Source organism: Perca fluviatilis, chromosome 18, assembly GCF_010015445.1.
Source record: "Perca fluviatilis chromosome 18, GENO_Pfluv_1.0, whole genome shotgun sequence".
Taxonomy (NCBI): Eukaryota; Metazoa; Chordata; class Actinopteri; order Perciformes; family Percidae; genus Perca; species Perca fluviatilis.
In genome coordinates, this window is record NC_053129.1 from 10226530 (window position 1) to 10247230 (window position 20701).

A 20701-nucleotide genomic window follows, 5' to 3' on the forward strand; every position below is an offset into this window, starting at 1 on the left:
GACCGCCGCAGATTCAACACGACTCATACAAATTTGATTTTGTTTTTTTAAAAAAGATATAAAAATGTACAAAATATATAAAAGTGCTTGTGGAAGAGGATGGACTTTGATGGCAGCAGGACTCCCAAGAAATGTCCATTTAAATAGAAAGTACTAGACGTGTTGTGTGAAACCCTTAAATATATCAACACCCCCAATGGAATAAACAGACAGTATAATATTCCTATACTACTTCCCCCGCAGTCTGTCTGTGATTATAGGAGCACTACAGCTGTTTTCCACGACTTCATACTATGGAGACGTTGTCCATGGTGCAGGCACACCTCTCCACAATCATATTGGGGAATTCGGCCACTTCTATCTCAGTATAGTCCCCCTTCTTCACCAGGTACATGATGGGTAACGGGGCGCTCTCCGACACCGTGCACCGCCGCTCCCCGTAGCCGTGGTTGCGCTTGGGCTGCTTGCAGCCGCCGGTGCACCTGAACGCCTGGTACCCTGCCGGCTCGATGATCCAGTACTGCGTCCAGGTGAGAGCGCGGAAGTTGATGAAGTACTCTTCCCTGCAGCAGGCGTCTTTGTTCTGGTTGAGATTGCAGTCGCCGCGAGAACTGAGGGAATAAAGGTTAAAAAAAGAAGTTAGACTACGGTTCCCAAGTCCCAAGCATTTTCTTTTCCCAACCATGGCCTGGAATCTCTTAGCTACGCCCCTGCTTGCCACAGTCATCCATTAATGATTTTCTTTTCTTTCTTTTTTTGTGGGTGAATCTGCATAAAAAGGCTTAATTAAAATCTATTTAAAAGCAGTGTCTTAATCACATAGGATCAGCACCACAGGCGTAAATTACAGGGGGGGGTGGGGGGGTTAGAGTCCCCCATATAATCAAAACTGATTCCCTCCTCCAAAAAAATCTAATAATAATTATTTTCATTAACATAAATAAAGACATTTGCACCATAACTTGATGCAAAAACGGCACAAATTGTTGCAGCAAAAAAATCACCAGAACGCAGCAAATGAAGCGTTTGATGTGCTCAAAATGTCATTTTTTGCCCCAATAAGGAACCCAAAGATAGGCCCGTGATCAGCACTACAAAACACAAAATAGTGTAGAAAAACACCTGAATTAATCACATGTACTTTTTGGACTCTTGTTGGTGTTTATAACGCCAGCCAGCAGTGAATTACTGCTACATTTCTCTGAACCATGAGAAGGAGTAAACTGACGCCTCTGGGGCCACACTACTCTATTACAAATCTCCTAAGGAGTGCGGATGGCGACAGGTAAAAAAAAAAAAAAGATATGGAGGATATGGGCTAATTGTCACACTGATACAATATCCTGTATATCAAAAGCTCGCGCCCTTACCCGTATTCTTCGAGGTTGAGTGTGTAGAGGATGAGCTCGGGCTTCCCCAAGGTGTTGTCCGTCTGCTCCTGGGTGGTAAAGCGGACACCCTTGGCCATCTCGGCCGCGTAGCTGCCAGGTCTGTCGCCCTCTATCCACACCTCCAGGTGCATAGGTGTCTTCTGCTCGCTCTTGGACCAATAGTGCACCGCCTGGGTCACATCAAAGCTCTTCCAGCCGGTCTCGTGAATGGGGATCAACCTGTGAACACGCGAGAGAGAGAGAGAGAGAGATAAGGGCGATTAATTAAAAGGAGATTAACAGAATGCAATTGAATTATTATTGAGTTAACCCACTGAGACAGTGGTGGTGTCGCCTATTGATTTCCCGTACCGTGAGTCTACCAGTGATGTGCGGTTGGATCCGTTGGGCAGCACCTCCACCCAGTAGATGCTGACCCGGGCGTTGTTGACGGGCCGGTGGCTCTTCCTCTCCACCGCGAAGCGCTTGTGATAGGAAGCCCGCTGGTAGAGCTTCAGCTCCGCCATGGTCACCTCGCTGTTTTCCGGAACCCTGGCCTCCATGTCGAACACCATGCGATGCCGAGTGGCGTCAGAATACACATACTCCCCGGAAATATCTAAAGCGCAAAGCAATGTAAGAGTTAAAGGCCATTCTTTTTTTTTTTTTGTAAAGAAAATTTGCTGCGTAAAATCTCCTTTGCGCGTCAAGTGTCACAATTACGCACGGGAATAACTGTTTACTCTAACTGGTATCCGTTTCAAAGCTATTGTCATATGAAATCCTACAAATTACATGTTATGTATATATTTTTTTTAAAGAAGCAGTGGAATGTCCTTACCTGCATTGCCAGGGATTCCCCTCAGGATGCCGGCCAGGCTGGGCAGAGATCTGCGTCTCCTGCTGTGGTGCATCTTCAACATGGACATGTACTTATTTCTGATATGCGCCGGGATAACCAGATTCTCCAAATCCCTTTTATGGATCTTAGGAACTTCATCCAAGCCAAGTTTCTGCAGCAGCGCGTCCTTCATATCCTGGTGCGTAAAAGCCTCGGCGAGACCGAAGAGAGCGGTGCAAAGGACACAAGCGCGCAGGAAATCCATGAGTGGAGAAAAAAAAAGTAAACAGCAGCACAGTAGCACAAGTCACCCAGAGATAGACAGTGTCCCTCTGACACTCCTCTGGCCCCTTATATTGTTGCGGCCCTCCCAGTCGTTCGCACTTTGTCAATGGGGGCAGGGACCCTTATCAGAACAAAGGTGCGACAATACAGCCCCGTCCTAAACAGGATATCTAAGTGGCCATACTTCAAACAGCAACAATTAGACTCGAGTGCCATTCGTATTGTGGAGGTGTAATTTCGCCATTGGTTCCACTAAAAACTATGCCTGATGTCGGTGCCCTGTATATACAGTAAATGTGGCATTTGATGTCAGAATGAGGATCTAAAATCTGCTCTTCATGGTGTAAATAAATAAAGTCGTCGATTGGTGAAAAATCAGCCAATCAAATCACAATTTTTTTGTGCACTTTATGCATTTACATACTTCACTTCAAGCCAAATGTATCACAAAGTTCAAATGTTCCTTCAGGGGATTTAAAAGAACACTAAACAGGGGATTTAAAAGAAGAACACTAAATAGTTGGATTTATATGGCAGTAATATATTTATATATATATACATATATATATATATATATATATATATATATATATATATATATATATATATACATATACATATTTATATATACATATATATTTAATATATATTGTTGTTATTGTCATTTTACAATACAGGATTGCACAGTGCAATGTAGTTGTATATATATATATATATATATATATATATATATATATATATATATTATTGAATGTACACACAAAATAGAACTATGTGTAGTATGAGCATTACAGTCAGCAACCCACATCTGTCTAAGGAATCAGTGGGAGTTGTCTCTTTATGGTTTTTGTGTCCAACAATAAATTCAAACACATCCGAATAGTGTTTTTTTTTTTTTTTTTTTTACTGCTGTAACTTATGAGCAGTTATACTGTAGCTGGTGTTTATTTCACGTAGTAGTATGTCTTTGACATTCAATTATATCTCAGGAGTTAAAATGTCTGTCCCACTCGGTCCTCTCCGATATGCGTTCTCTGCTGCTACACAGGTCATCCCAGACAGACATCTCTTGACCCTGTGAACCTGAAGTGCCCTCTCTTCAGTAGCTCCCTTGTCTACACACACACACACACAGACACACACACACACACACACACACACACCCCACACTCGGACGTGTACATTCCACCGGGCGATGTCAGGCCGGGGCAGTCTGGCAACAGTCTGTCACACGGTGGGCTTATTTCTGTCTGGGGTGGCTGCTTGGAAAAGCAATTTTGTCCAGCAAAAGGTGGACTAAGATCAGGACTGAAAAAAAAACCAAACAGCAGTCTGTTCATTTGGACCCAAGTGTATGACAAGGGGTCGAGGAGGAAGTAGTGCAGAGCTTGGAGAGAGGAAGGGGGGTCAGGGGGACTAGAGGATTAAATGTTTATTCCGAGCGCTGTCACCCATTCTCGGCCCTCTCCAGCAGATTAAAATTATTAGCCAAACAGACAGTTAATCCAGGGGCCAGGGGGTAGTGGGGGTGGTGGGGGGGGGCGGTTTGGATGTGGATTGGGGCAGGCTCTTCACAGGTTGGTGATTATCTGATTCCATTGCGAGGATTTGCCTTGCCTTTTTTGTCACACAAACATTAGAAGAGGGGTGCTCTCGCTGGCTGCCCAGAAGGCCGTGCTCTGCGCTTGTGTATTGGGCTGTGTTTGCTTAGAGATGTCAGACAGACTGAAGGGGCACACAGGAAGAGCAAATGACAGATGACTGCCAGACCCGCTCACTCCAGCTATATAGTGCCTGCAGCTTTACAAAACAGGACAAATTATGAATTAGTGCAGTAGACGTGATACAGCGTGACACAATCCAGGCGTGGTCCAATCACAGGATGCAGTACTGAACTGTTGCAAACTATGTGAAACAAATGGTAAATAAAAAAGGTGAAACTAAATATCCGATTGCATGTGTGCAAATGGAGATTAAGACTGCTAATATTATTACAGAGTTACAACTAGATCATTGGTGCCGTTGCACCTAATTAATTGCAGTTCTTTGCAAATACATGGCACGATTCTGTCTCCTTTGTATGCAAGGTCTACAACTTTTTGTCTAATTGAATGAACGAATGAAGTTGGCATTGGTCATTTGCAGTTGTGCATAATGTAGTACACTCATTTGTCTCACACAGCACATGATAGTAGCTATTTTCATTATTATTAATTAAGAAAACTCTGTAAATGAATTAGCCTACAAGGCTTATCTTCATCCGCTATCCCTGGCCAGATGTCAGAAAGCCTAAAAAAAAAAAGAATAAGACTACATACTGCACAGTACAGCACACATCCATCAGTAAATAATGCCACAATTGCACACAGTTAAGTGGTGTCTGTAAAAGACAGAATCGGTGCTTTTCAAGCACTGACAAATAAAAACATTTATTATTTTTTATTTTTTTATTTTTTTTATTGGATTATATGGAAGTAGAACCCTGGATTTGAACAGTAAGCCCACGGGTGAGGTCCACACTGGTCTATCAGATCAGGCCTGATGTCAGAACCGTCAGGGCAGACATGTAAATTCAGAGCACATCCATTGTCCAGTCCAGCCAAAGGCCAAGTCTTTTAGTTTCTGCTCCCCATTGCCTAACGTGCATAGACCGATGGTGTCCTCTCTCTCCCTCACATTACAACCCCTAATTCGGGAAATTAAGATGTCCTTTGTGTGATATTTCTCAGTCTTTCTTCCTTCCCATGCCAATCAAAGACTAGTTGCCTAGTTCAAAGCTGCATCTGATGCTCCTAGGTGCCATTTCTTTTCAATCAAAGGCCAACAAGCTCCCACAATCAACAACACAGGTGTTAATTAACATCCAGGCATTAGCATTCAAAAGCAGTCCAAATTATAGGTAATTCCCTTCCATTTGTGAAACATGAAATGCCCTTTGCTTGCAACATAAACTGCTGTTTGTAGCAGGCCCCAGTTTTACAGAGAGCCCTTCCAGGCGATGCCTTGTTGGAATTTGTTTCCAGTTTGACTTTTACACATTAATACATATCAGCATCTCATGGCGGAGTCTCCCTGGTAACAAGGCGGAGCTGCTCCCAAAAAGTCAATATTGAACTTGTGTTGGTGGTTAGGGCAAATTCCTCATTATTCACATTGGGTTGCATTTCTCACCTACTTCCTGATCTACTATTGCGCGTTGCTTTATCCCAATATCAAATATTTGGGGACATGAACCGGCGCTAGTTTGCACCTTAATGGCCCCATACAAGCCTTCCGCTGCGGCCCGCTCTACACACTCCCAAAAAGGGTCTGGATCCATCCATGCAGCTGGCTGCCAATAATCATTGAGCAGTCTCTCAAGAGAGCAAAGCGCTAGACCTGTGCAAGGACAACACAAGTATTGGTCAATGGCCACATCCACATCTAGACAAAGTACAGTCGCAGTCTAATTGCATTTCGCACACGGCTAATGACGGCCAATCAGCGCGGAGACGGAGGGTTTAATCCCAGCGCAGACTTAACCCAATAGGATCAGACATGATTAGATAGGACTAACAATAAATATTTTCATTAACTTTTAATTAAGCGACATAGGGGAGACTTTCAGTGTGCAGGTCAGGATACTAATAATGAACCTGATACAGACAGTGTCATACTATAGGCTCTGGTCTGGTGGATGATTTTTTTTATATGGCCGCAAATTCACGAAATAAGTATTCTACAGATTGTCAATAGTAGAAATGAATGGACATATACACGGGAAATGACTAAAACCTAACCAAAAACACGACACAAAAAAACCTCTAACATTTCTAATAAATACAAGACAGCTGCAGTACCCTAGTAACGCCCATAGGTAGTAGCCCAGTTTACTACCTATGGGCATGGAGGCTGTTTGTACAGCAGAGGGCGCTCCAATGACACTATAAGCAGCTATAAGCGGCTTTAAAGGGAACATGCACCCTAAAAACAGTATTTACATTGCGTCATTTGGGACAGTGAAGACACAATAAAAAAAATAAAATAAAAAAATATAAATATATATATAATTTTTTTTTAAATATATATATATTTTAAACAAAAATATATTTAAAATATTTAAATAATTTAAAAAATACTATGTAAACAATTATATATACATTTTTTTTATATTTTTCTATATATATATATATATATATATATATATATATATATATATATATATATATATATATACAGATGGATGTCTTCCCAAGCAGGAAACTCAATACTGATGCCATGAGTTCACATCATTTCTCCACTGCACTTTTAATTTTCTTTTATTGAATTTAGGGCAACTTCATACTGCACCAATTCCACTATAACTGTATCTATGATTTTTGTCTACTTGTATTTTTTTATTATTATTATCTATTTTATTTTTTTCTATTCAAATTGGTTTTATTCCCCTTTTCATTTTTTTCTGTAACGCATTTCTTCACCTCTTAAACATCTTCTCTGCATTCTCTTTTTTTATTGGAGATGGTACAGGCTAATGTTTTTTCTTTTTTTTTTTTTTTTTTTTAAATGTCTGGCTTTCTGTTGTAAGTCCAAATAGGTTATTGTATCCCAGTAAAAATCCCCATTGCTGCTGTTCAGTGTGTGCTCCATTATTTACTGCCATGCTATCATCAACAGTGTTGTCTCCTGAAAACTGACTCCAAACCATACATTCATTTTATTTATTTGAATATGTAATATTACATTAATTAAATAAAGTGAATTATTTAAACCACAACCATTCAAGAGGTGCACTATGAGAACTGAATCAAAAGAGCATCAGTCCCAAATGTGGTACAGAGATAAAAAAAAACATCAAATATAACCAAAATAACCAAATAGTAATATAATAATAAGAAAAAAACAACTTATTCACATTCATATTAAAACTGAAGTAAATAAAAAACACAATAAAATAGATATCATGTATGTGGATTTTCCCTTTGATGAGATGACCTGGTTCTGCACTGCGACACACACACACACACACACACACACACACACACACGGGACAGAAGCATAAATGTTGTGAAAGAACAGGAGAGAGCAAAGATGTTTTCTGTTGCCTATGCAAACTATTTTTCCAACAACCATCTCAGGGTGGTTACACATTGTAAATTAAAATATATAAAGTGTGGTTTGGCTGTTTCTGATGAACAGTCTTGCCAAAGCAGTATGCTTCACATTACACTTGGTCACCACACCGATTCTATTCCATTGGACACATCTCGCTTGCTTAGTTGTTCTGTGTGTTCTGTGTGTCATGTCATCACAGTGCCTCTTTGTGCCTTTCTTCTCCCCGGCACTGCAGAGGCTCGCAGCAAGAATCCATTTAAATAGTTTCTGAAATATAGAAGTGTTTTTATTTTAATGTTGGTCTTTGGCTTCTATGTCTGCCTCCCTTGCCCCTAGGGTTCAGTTGCTTTGCAGGCCGTTAATCAGTAGATGCACTTTGATGGGCAATGATAGTTCAGAGTAACATACTACTAGAGCTGGGCGATATTGTAAAATATCACTCTTTACTCACTTCTTTCATTTACGATTCATGTGATGACATTTAAGACATGACCATTATTGGTTTTATACAATATAATGTCAGCTGGTAATGTGAGCATGGTGGCCACTCCGAACAGACAAAGAAGTGCAAATGGGTTACCACTTGCAGATAGTTTGAATAATTGCTAACTGTCTTTGGGATTTACCTACTGTATTGATATGTGCTTAATTCTCATTTAGGGATCTGTGCATATGTAAAGTGTGACAACCTGTAGGAATACAGCAGAAAGGTTAACTCTGACCTAGAGGCCTGTCTATCTCTCGAGTTTGCTCTCAGCATTAAGCTTCTCTCGCCCAGCGGCAACAGTCCAAGGGGCAGAAAATCCAGGACAAACTTGACACCCTCTTGATAGATGGGAAGGGGCAGTCAAGGTATAAGAACTGCAATAATAATTCATAATTTTCAAACACCAATGACATTTTTGGGAACATATGCCACAGTCAGAGTCTATACAAAGGCCTAGTTGTCAGAGTTACCATGTCATTTATTAAGTGCATGTAGGTATATCCACAACAACAAATAACACTCACAGGTTATCAGGTCTCAGGTTATATTGACGCAGACCACACCATTGCATAGGTAGGCCTATATCTCGTGTTTTCTATCTAGTTAAAGGGACAGCAGTAGGCTAATTTTTATTCCAGTCTGAAGGAAATTAATCCTCTCCGCACCACGTCACCAGCAGACTGACAGACATCCCGCAGTTTCCATTCACAATATTGACAGCCCCCCCCCCCTCCACCCACCCCACCACCTCTTTCGCACAGCAGATGCTGTGACGGGCGCCATGATGATGATCTGGGATTTTGTCCTGCAGCAGCAAACCAGGGATGCTATAACACTGGAAGATATGCTGCTGGCTGTCAAGGATCAACGGACAGATCCAGGCAGTGGCACGGCAAAGATGGCCGCTTTCTGGATCCAGCGCTCTACGCATGCGCGAAAGTTGGAACATTTCTAAATCTTTCGTAAAAAATTAGACGAAAGACGGTCTCGAAACGTATAGCCTATTGCAGCTAAGACATTCTTCGCGTGGTAAGAAAGAGGGCACGTATTTTGAGAGGGGCTCATACGTTGTGTTTTTAATGTGTAGCCTACAAGCAGCGTCGCGAGCGTCCATTTGTAACTCATTCATGTTTTACCAACCGAGCCCTAGCTACTTCCCATGATCCAGTGCGACGTTATGGATAGCGCTGTCTACGCGGTTATCTTTCCTGTGTAAAGTCTCTGGCAGCAGGCTTGCTGGTAGCTTGACTGTGCAAAGACGCCAAGAAGCGACCGACCGGCGGGGGAGGCAGGCAAGGCAAAGTAAAGGACAGGGGGGGGAAATTTAGGCTGTGTCCCGTATTTGGAATAATAAAGACTAGACTACAGCTTTGCGCTTGACGTGAAGCGAGCTCCTCTGTAACCTTCAAAAAAGGACCCGCATTTTGACGGCTAACTTAACGTTACTGCTGGAACTCTCCAACTAACCGTCGTTTTGAACTGTGAAGAAACTAAAGAGGTATTTGGTGGCTGGACGAAGAATGGGATTTAAAGAACGTATCTGCCAGCGCTGAGTTGTGAAAACAAGGGAATATTTTCCAATTGGATGGAAAAAAACATACTGTCGAAAGGGGCATAATTCAGTTAAGCTCTGTTAACACCGTGCACGTTATATGTCAACTCCTGGGGGGAAAAAAAGGGGCAACGATGGCATTTAGGAACGAAGAAAAGTAACATTAACGGTAGCTCGCTGGCTAGCTGAATAGCTAACGTAGCAGGCTGCTAACTAAGCCTGTGTCGCCCTTCCATTCCTGGAGTAGAGGAGGGGCGCTGGGGCTTTGTAGCATTGCAGATCTGCCTTGCATTTTTGGGTTGCTGCAAGAATGGAGAATCCCAAATATCTGCCACAACAACTCAGGGGTTTCTGTTGAACCACGTCGACTCGATTTTTGTTCCATTTCTCACGCAGAGAAGACCAGAAAAAAACTGCTCAGCTTACGTTGGGATTTCATCAAAATCAGCCGGCCCCGGGCCAAACAGGGTCTGTAATTGTGACTACTTCTTTTCGTATATGTCCTGTGGGGATAGGGGTTATAAAATGCTGAAGTGCTACACTTCTTAGATACTGGATCTCGAGAGGGAGATCATGAACTGGCCGGTTTTAACGCGGAATTAGCCCCGGCTTGGCCTCAACTCAAAGTTTTTTTATTATTATTATTTTCGAGACCTATTCAAGGTGAGAGAACTTCTTTTACAGGCCCCTTCTGTGCTAACTATAAGGCCGAGGAGGTGTTTGCCCATTTCGCTCCCCTTGTCCTCCATCATCATTCCTTCAAAAGTCAACAAGCCGGAATAACGTAACCATGTCGGGCGAGGTGCGTTTGAAGAAGCTGGAGAACCTGATCCTGGACGGGCCAGCTCGGTCCAATGGCCAGTGCCTGAGTGTGGAAACGCTGCTGGATATCCTGGTCTGCCTTTACGATGAGTGCAACAACTCCCCACTCAGAAGAGAGAAAAACATCCTGGAGTTTTTGGACTGGGGTAAGCTAGCCTATTTTTTTATTTTTTTATTTTTTACATTTATTTATTATTATTTCCTCTTGTTTGGCCCGTGCATTCAGCCTCCCTGTCTTTTTGGTAAGATGATAGGCTAATAATGTTGATGGTGCAGTGGCCCTCCCTTCCCCATCACATTCCTTTTATAGTAGTAGTGGGGCTCAGTTGGCCTGCTCCCTTCTCACTCGAACCCTCCCTATAACACTAAAAGCAAGGCCACTTTATTCTTGTGTAAATAAGTTAAAATAAATGTTGTATTGTAAAACCATTACACTTGACAGCATGTTGCAGTTACAAGAACACACTATAAAACAGAAGGCATGCCTTATTACCCAAAACAAATATGTTCTAAATAAAAAAAAAAAAGGTGATACCAAGTTGACGATGAGGAGTCACCAAATACACAGAAGGACATGAACTGTACTGAGGGAGATCTTAAACAGGCCCACTCAAGAGTTGATATGAATCCAGGAAAGATCTCATAAAGATGTCCTATCCTCCAGCCTACCATTTATTCTTATGGAAATGCACTCTTACATAAGTAAGACACCTTTTTCTGTCATTGCACCAGCACACTTTGGTTCATCACAACTAGTTTGCATGCCTTTTTTTTTTTCTTTTCCTTTTTATGGGCATGTAGGTGAACGTTCGTTAATAACTTACCTGACTGTCTTTTTTTTTTTTTTTTTTATCAGATAAGACATTGTTGTGATGGAATATAGAGTGGTCTCTTGTTGCTGTCGCAGCATAGAGATCACGCTTGCATACCCTAAATGTTTGTACCCAGGATTTGATTAGTTTAGAATCAGGAAAGTAGTTTTAGGCTGAGGTGTTTTTGTAACTTTCCCACTCCCCTGGTTAAAGCAATGGTTGGAAAAGGAGGACCACACACACACACACACACACACACACACACCCCTCTCAATCATTTGTGCAGAAGGACTGTGTTTGTGTGTGTGTATATGTGTGACATAGGGGTTTGGTTTGTGCATGAAGCAGGAATGTGAACAACTCACCTTTTTTATCTGGCGCAGAGGCCCAGCTAGCTGCTGGAGCATGCCTGGCTGGCCTGCTTGTCTTTTTAAAGCCCTGAAAGAAGGGCTGCACCAGTGTGAGGTAGTCCAGGAGCAAAATCATTGCCCTGGATGGAGACAAATGAGTGCTACAGAAGGCAACAAGAGATGCACAGAAAATGGAAAGAAGGTGCAGTTTGGCATCTTTGCTGGCATCCTTTTTTCTTTTTTATTCTTTATTCCTGAAACCGTTTAAACTACAATGTTAAACAGGGAGTCAGCAGTTTGGCCCGTTATAGACCGGCAATGTCAGACAGGACAGGATGGCAGTTTAATCAGTCAAATGGTGGTAAAGTTTGGCTGTGGCTGCTAAGTTGGTTTACCCCACCACCACCAGCCACCATCTGGGCAACCTATTCTGTGCTACAAATGGAGCGATGCTGGCTGGTAAAATACTAGAAGTGGCTGGGTTTGGTGATTTTTATGAAGATGTACGTTCCTGCCTGTCTAAAAGCCTACCCAACTGTGTTACCTAAACGTATTGTTTCCTTTAGAGCATCCTGTTCCCCACCACCACCACCACCACCACACACCCAGTTATTAGTCCCCAGCGGATCTGCTGCATCCAGCTGGCCAGTGTGCCCTGGCTTTAAAGGAGAGATGTCCTTGGCTTGGGTGCCAAGTGGTGACTTCACCCTGACATTTCCCATGAGTTGACACTAGAAACTCTGTGTCCCGAGCTTGGCCAGACACAACATGCAGATGTGTCCGAGCTGTCCCAGTCCTATCGTAGGTCTCATCTTGTTGCTTGCTTGTTATTTGTGTTCCACTCCAGAGGGATTTGGATGAGAATCCACAATTAATTAGCCTGGTTGACACCAGACCCTTCTCATTTGTAACTGAGAGTGGGTCTGGGGAACGTTCATTCACAGCCCATTGCCAAAGGGGCGTTCCCCAACGGACGCCGCTCAAATGCCTCTGGGCGCAATTGGATAGTCCTTCAACGAGCCGGGTGACGTAGCAGCGACAGCGGCATCAACGGGTCGCTGTGCTTCGGTGGCTGTCATGTTGAATGTAAACAAAAAGCTGCTCGCCGTCGCTGCGCTATCGTCATCGTGTAAAGCCCGCCTCAACGGTTGTGATTGGTGCCTCGATTTGGAGAAATTGGAAATGGGCTTGAATGGGCTCTTGGCCATCTCAAATTTGCCGGAAATTCGTCAGGGTTTTCCCAGGCTAACAATTGATATCAATTCATTTAATTGAGTTGCAAAGTTTGTACCCAGAAGTCAAGGAAGCTGAAATTAGGCTACCGAAACAAAATGATTTGATCCCGGTTGATTTCCCCCCTGTTCCCAGTCTTTATGCTAAGCTAAGCTAAGGTAACTGGTCGCTGGCTGTAGTCATATTAACGAGCCAGATATGGGAGTGGTATTAATCTTCTATTCTAACTCCCAATACTGCCGAACAATTGCATTAAGTGATTCATTGTGACGCAGTGTCAAAGTCCAGCATTTTGGGATAAGGCATGCATGTGCTTTTTTTTAGCGTCTGTATTTTGTGGTCTTTGTCTGTGTTGTCTATTGTGAATTAGTTTTTGAGTGTCCGTATACTCTTATGTTGTATGTTTAATGTTATTGGGCCCCCAATAAGCTTTTAGTAGCTTCTTTTGGGGTTTCCCATTTCACGCGTCCTACATATGATCATTGTACCTTCTGGAATTGTGTTCAATGTAGCCTGTCAGGCTGGCAATCAGCGATAGGATGATTTAAAATATACTCAAAATAGCCCAAGCCAACTAGATATTGGGGCTGGATCCGAATATTCGATTATTTGTTTGTTGGCTAGGTATTTGATTTTTCAATTTCAGTATTCGAATAATCGTTTTTTTGTTTAGTTTTTCCTTCAGTACTGTAATAAAATTGAGACAGATTCAACTTTTGGGGATACTCAACCTGATGTGATGCTGTGGCGGCCAGTCGATCAGACTCGTCAGTCTGTTATGATGCGGTATGAGAGTCCCGGACAGTAAACAGGGAATATCACCGCCTCTATCGCTGCCACAAGAACGTTTTTTTTTTTTTTTTAAACACTATGAGGGTAATAAATGAAACCCATGCCCTGAACTCCCCAGGAGTGGGTGTAACAGCTGACAGGTTTCCTGCAACAACGCAACAGCTAAAGCCTTATGGGTCAACATTCAGTTATCTATTAATAATGTAATAAAAATAACTTATAACAATAACTTACTTCACCAGTGAATTGCTGTTAAACGACAAAAACAACTACCAGATTGCAAAAGGGTATTTTACAATAACTTTGAATGCACCGCTTAGGCTACCAGTTTCAAGTGAACGCGCCCTCTGTGTTGTTTTTCCGACAACGGCTGCTGCAGACTGTTGGATGTGTCACTGCCCGATGTGAGTTGAGTACAGATGTGAGTTGCGCATGCGTCACTTTGCGACAATGACGCTCCCCCCTCCTCACCAGCCCCCACACAGGTAGGCTGGACCAGATTTCGTGCAGATCTGTTTTTGCTGTTAGCCACAGAATAATGAGATAAGTACATTACATAGCAATAATTTATTATTTAGCGTAAGGCATCACATTTTCATGGCATGATCCCTGATGTCAGTTGTAGACTAGAGGCTGAAGTAGCCTACAAGAACCTGCTAACGAGAGACTTCTGTGATGTTAATACAATAAAAGTGGACCAACATAACGAAGTTCGTTGACTGCTGGCTATAAGTTGGCAATCAAACACAACAAAGGCTGTCACTTGAATGGCGTTTTGAGCTAACGTTAGCAATCAAACAATCCTAGATAGCTAAAACGTTTGCCGGATTCCGTATCCCTCGGCGTTATGCCGTAAACCATTTAAATCGGAGTATGCGCAACTCACATCTGCACTCGACTCGCATTGGGTAGCGACAGGACGTCCCGGTGTTGGAATCCTCTACAGTGAAATACACTTACACCGCGTAGCTGTCAGCAATTTAACCAGTGTTTACTCCAGCTGCTAGCTAACGGTAGGCTAACGTCAACGTTACCTGCTGTTAAGCGTAGCGTTACCTAGCGTCACGTGCAGCGACGCTTATGTTGCCCGTAACATCCGTTTCAGAGCATCAGAGGGCAGCGCAGGCATTTACTGAGGCACCGAAAACCGCATTGCTATGTGTTCCGGTAGATACCGACTGTTTACGCACCGTTTCCATAATAGCCCCCGGGTTTCGGTACCCCCAACCCTAGTTATAACCGAGGTCAAAGTCATGTCTTGTTTTACCTGGGTCAAGGAAAAGGGAACATTTGTTACACACATGCGACACTTTTTGTAGTGTTTGGACTATCGCTAGCTAAATTGTTAGCTGAAGAAGTCATTTAAATGCCATTCCAGCCCCCCATTTATACTTACCAACAGAGCCAGAGAGTGCACATGATTGACTGTAGCGCCTGAGGAACGGATTGGCTCAGACGGATAGCCTTAACGCTTACCCAAAACAGTTTAATCTTACACACAGAAAAATGGTTCAAGATGGGCCCCCATGAAATCCAAGACCTCTTCAACTTGTGAGCAATCTGCCATTGTCAGCCGCTCAGAGGCTGCCTCTGCAGCGACCGTGTGCTCTGACAGCAAAGAAGTACATAGCTTACTATACCGGGCCTGGTTGTGTACCCTTTTTTTTTTCTCTCTACTGTGGCACAGCCGTGACCAAGGTTCAGCGTTCTTCACGAGAATGTTCATGAGCCGGAGAAGAAGACAAACATTTGTACTGGGTTTGCTTTCCCTCTTGTTTGGTGACCTCATTTCAGCTGAAATAAAGCCCCCTACATGACCTGCAGCCATAGCAGGAATGAACACGGGGGGGGGAAAGTACGCTGTATCCTGACTCCTTACATACAGTAGGCTATACCACGGTGGTTACAGTGTCTACCAGTTTCTCTAGCTCAGGCCTGCACTTGCATTCATTCTCTTACCTGACTTGGCTCGTGGAATTCAGTGTAAGTCAGCCGATTAGCGTCAACATCGTCCTTATTCGTCATACATCTAGTGTTTTGAAATGAAATGAATTCCAGTGCTCCTGTGTTGGTATTTACTTCAAATATGAAAGGAGGCTTTGTAGAGTTTAACGCGAAGGTTTAGCGTCACTCCTCAAAGAATCTACCTCCATAGGACAAGCAACCCTCAGTCGTGAACGGAATAATAATTGTATGCGTAGGATTCTTTCGTTCCACCTTGATCCACGGCTCATGTGGGGGATTTTTTTAGTGTTTTCAGTATGTCAGAACCAGCAATGAAGTTGATGTCTTTTTGGTCTGATTACAAACTCGGTATTTAACAGTTTATCTTTGAACTAATTGGTTTAAGGGCTGTGTGTACTTTGCGGATGTCTTCAGTTTCCATAACCGGTATTTATGTTTCTGTGGACACAACGCTTGCGTTCATTTGTCGTAGATATCCTGTTTTCCTACTTGTCCCGTTATTTCCTGCTTTTTTTTTTTAGTCATACACTACTTCCATGTTTTGGGAAATGGATTGCTGGGTAGCTGAATGAAAACGGGCAGCCATGCGCCAGCCCACAGTTTGCAAACCAGGGGTGGGGGGCGCTTGACCTTTTCTCAATCTAGACTCAATGTTAGCACGCAGTGGCCAGCTGTTTTAGCTGCAGCTGATGTGTGCTCCACCCCGCATGGCTTTCATTGGCAGCATGCCTCACAGTGGACACACACACACACACACACACACACACATACTCCCACTTCCACTCCCACTCTTATTATTGTGGTTTTGCCTTACTAGGCTATCTCATAGTTCACAGACTGGATTCGCTCTCTGTTATTGTCGTTATTGACCAGACGGGCTGCCACTACGCCTAATAAGAATTTGGGTTGTGTCGGTTCCAAAAAAGAATTCTTGTGTCACATAGTTTTAAATTCAGCTCGGCAGCCATAACACCCCACCAAGAACAAACAAGGCTGTATGCAAGGACTAGCACTTTAAACCTCTTGGCTTCATATGAAGTACATTGCACGTACTACAGTTGCAGTACTAAACATACATTTAGAAGAGTCTAGGTTAACTGATTCCAGCTGCAAAACATCAGCGATCATGCCCAGTTAAACCCTGGCCCTGTTTGGGTAGAGCAGGCAGGAAATGTACTCTAGTGCTTTTTATTTTTGGCATACGGTGTATGGTGGCTAATAAAGACAGAATGGAGAGTTTAATTTATGGTTTGGTCACGGTCAGGAGGACTAGGTGCTTTTTTTTTTATTTATTTATTTTTTTAGATCGTAATAAATCCAAGACGTGAAGTAACTGAAATAGTTACTCACACTAGGAATTTGCTGTTCCGACGGATATTAATAGGTCCGCGGAAGATCTCGTAATACCCCAATCTGTCAATATTACTATGGGACTTTTAAAATCCTGCATGGGGCTGGACTCCATGAGGACATCCTCGTTACCCCTCTAGTTGTGGCGTTTTCCTGTGTGGCTGTCCGGTGGTTACGGTCGGGCACAGAGAACAGGAAGGAACCACAAGGACTCAGCGAGCTGGTGTCCGGACCCAGCCGGGCACATGATGTCATATGAGGAAGTGGGACAGCTGTATCGCATTGTGTCATTGTGTACTCGGGAGGCTCACTCGTGTCCAACGTTTTGGTGTTGTTGGGAAGATGCAAGGTCACTAGCTGGTCCCCCCTCACTCTCACACCAACTCCCATACAGTCAGTTTGACACTCGTAAGCCCTTTAGTCCTTTCTGTCAGTCTTTCACACACACACACACACACACACACAAAGCCTTTTTCCATTGTCCTGAGTGGACTCGCAAACAATCAGACATAGCAGAGGGGCCTATGTAGATCCTCTCCTCTCCTGGCATCCGCTACTTCTCACCAGAGTTTAGTGTTCCAAAGGGAGCGGTCCAGCAGCCACTGACGCTTTGTAATGCTCTTTTTGCGCTCTACGTTTCACTTACTTTAAATGAACCCAGCAGCATTCCAAACAAACCTGGCCAAAGAAGCTAAAGAATATGATATCATTCATTTACAGAAGATCGTAGTTTATAGTTCGTCATTTAAAGGTCCTATGACATGCTGCTTTTTGGATGCTTTTATATAAGGCCTTAGTGGTCCCCTAATACTGTATCTGAAGTCTCTTTTATATAGGCCTTAGTGGTCCCCTAATACTGTATCTGAAGTCTCTTTTATATAGGCCTTAGTGGTCCCCTAATACTGTATCTGAAGTCTCTTTTATATAGGCCTTAGTGGTCCCCTAATACTGTATCTGAAGTCTCTTTTATATAGGCCTCAGTGGTCCCCTAATACTGTATCTGAAGTCTCTTTTATATAGGCCTTAGTGGTCCCCTAATACTGTATCTGAAGTCTCTTTTATATAGGCCTTAGTGGTCCCCTAATACTGTATCTGAAGTCTCTTTTTATATAGGCCTCAGTGGTCCCCTAATACTGTATCTGAAGTCTCTTTTATATAGGCCTTAGTGGTCCCCTAATACTGTATCTGAAGTCTCTTTTATATAGGCCTTAGTGGTCCCCTAATACTGTATCTGAAGTCTCTTTTATATAGGCCTTAGTGGTCCCCTAATACTGTATCTGAAGTCTCTTTTATATAGGCCTCAGTGGTCCCCTAATACTGTATCTGAAGTCTCTTTTATATAGGCCTTAGTGGTCCACTAATACTGTATCTGAAGTCTCTTTCCCGAAATTCAGCCTTGGTGCAGAATTGCAGCCACTAGAGCCAGTCCCACAATGCCATTTCTGTGTCTGTAGCTTTTTTTTTTTTTTTTTTTTTTTTTTTTAAACAGGGTGGGTAGTGGCCTTGACCAACTGCCACTTTGCTCGTTTGAAAGCCATGATGTCTCTTCTCTCTCTCGCCACAGGAGACCTAGGCTGACTCCACATGAGTACCCTGACCTTGATGTGTAAAATCAGTGGAGTGCCCCTTTTAAAACAACTAACAGCCATTGGATACCAGCAGTTTGACGCTCTGTCAAAGTACAAACCAAGCATTGTTTTTCCAAAATTTCAAAGGCGACTTCCATTTCGGAGAACAGAAATGATTGCATTAAATGAAGTCATACTGGTCTGCTACATAGTGTCAACTAACAAGTTATATCATTTATTGTAATGTCATTTCATGAGAGGTTATTAACAACTTTTCTCCACATGGTATACTGCCGCGGTCCCAAGTATGGCGGAGAGCAGTCGCCCCTTGACGAGAATCCAATAATTGAAGACTTTATTTCATAACATTAAAGTTCTAATGGAACGGCTGGCGAGGTATATTAATAAAGGGAATTATTAGTGTATCGGTGGTCGCAAAGATGGCATTGCTGCAGTCCATCCTAAGGATAACCTGGACCTTTTTTTTTATCAGAATAACACATGTGAAATTGTGCGTAACATTTCCCGCATCTGGCTATTTCACAGACGGCCTTTAAAACCGCTTAGTCAATCTGTCTGGGAGTTTTGGAGGCAGAGAAACGCCTGCTGCTAATTGTGATGTGTCATCACAAAGCGGCAGGGGAAGGGTTGACTTCCTTTTCTTCGTCTCCCAGAGGACACACTGAGGGCGCAGGTCATTAGCCAGCCTTTCGGGACCCTCGGGATCTGACTGCAAATGGCCTCCCCCCCCCTTTCCCTTTCTTCTTCTCTTCACCTTCACTTCCCCTCATCCTCCCATTTCTTTCTTTCTTCTCCTCTTTCTCTACCTCATTCATCCCCCTGCAGAGTCTGCTAGCTGGTTTCAGCTGTCAATCACTTCAGCCAGTGTTTGCAGACCGAATGAAAATGAGCCTACTTGGTTGGCTGCGTTGGCTCCAGGTTTTCCAAATTAACTTTTTCGTCCACCAGACAAATGGCTAGTGTATGTTCAAATTTTACCAGACACTCAATATATATCCATTGTTTTGTTTTTTGACTGGTGAGTGAAGCAAATCTACCAGCCACTTGTATATTTTACCAGCATTTGGCTGGTAAACAGTGCTAATTTTGAACCCTGGTTGGCTCATTATAATGATTTCTTTTTTTACTGTAGCCGTCTTTCAAAATAAGACCTTCTCTAGAAGAGCTGCACCATATGAGGAAAATATACCGATATTACTTGGGATAAATAAACAGATATTAAAGTGTACTCAGTTCTGCCTTTCTGCTGCAGAAAGGCAGAACTTTAAACAAATTGCTTGTTGAATTTAAAAAAAAAAAAAAATCATTTCACAAATTTAACATTGAATGGAACATAAAATGCACCACTAAAAAAAAGAGTGACGGTTACATTTTTAAATGTAGATTTCTGCTGATACTCAATTTCAACCAACTCAAAAAATCTCAAGTGTCTTTTGCGATATGTCGCAGCCTTTCGCGATGTGTTTATTGTGCAAGTTCATATCGCTGTAATGATCTAAAAAAAAAAAAAAAAAAAGATATTTGCAACCCTCTTCTCTAGGTGGACCTATTTTAGCTGGATGCTTGGAAAAAGGTGCATTAGCACAGGTTGTGTTTGAATGCTGTCTTATTAGAAATCGGCGTCACTTAGATTTAGTACACTGTCATCCGTATATAATGACTCCAGTTATTGTAGGCGATATCAAGCAACTGGCATTAACATGCAAGATGAGTTTGATTTCAGGGAAACTCCAAGAGCCTTTTAGTGCTAATTCTAACACTTTTAATCGTTTGTGAGTGTGTCCTTCTGAACATACTGAAGGAAAAATGTTGGTCTGCTCTCTCTGTAATGACTCTTCAGCCCTGAGGAGCAATTAGCAAGTCTTCCTTTCCGTCTGCCAGCTAAGTCTACACCAGTGACACTGACACACACACACACACACACACACACACACACACACACACACACACACACACACACACACACACACACACACACACACACACACACACACACCACACATGAACACCCCAGACAGAGGAACATTGTTTTCTCACAAGATTTTTTTTTTTTTATGTTGTCAAAGAGTGAATTTCAGAAAACTGCTCGCCCCCCTCCACACATTCAGCCAAAATGGTCCCACGGCCAACTGGCGAAGGCGCTTGCCTGCATAGTTTTG

General features: G+C 42.7%; 2 protein-coding genes across 2 annotated transcripts in view; one reads left to right on the top strand and one right to left on the bottom strand.

Annotated features, from left to right (window-relative positions):
• Positions 1 to 286: 286 nt before the first annotated feature.
• On the bottom strand, positions 287 to 2476 carry lft1 (lefty1). The gene is made up of 4 exons (XM_039782751.1): positions 2212 to 2476; positions 1743 to 1989; positions 1371 to 1610; positions 287 to 611 (listed from the first exon to the last, which is right to left on the bottom strand). Exons 1-4 carry the CDS (start codon positions 2474 to 2476, stop codon positions 287 to 289), a joined length of 1077 nt encoding a protein of 358 aa, XP_039638685.1.
• A 7943-nt stretch (positions 2477 to 10419) lies between these two features.
• cdc42bpab (CDC42 binding protein kinase alpha (DMPK-like) b) overlaps positions 10420 to 20701 on the top strand; it is a 108482-nt gene continuing 98200 nt past the window's right edge. Inside the window, 1 exon segment of the mRNA XM_039782061.1 lies at positions 10420 to 10597. Coding sequence (XP_039637995.1) covers positions 10420 to 10597 — 178 coding nt within the window.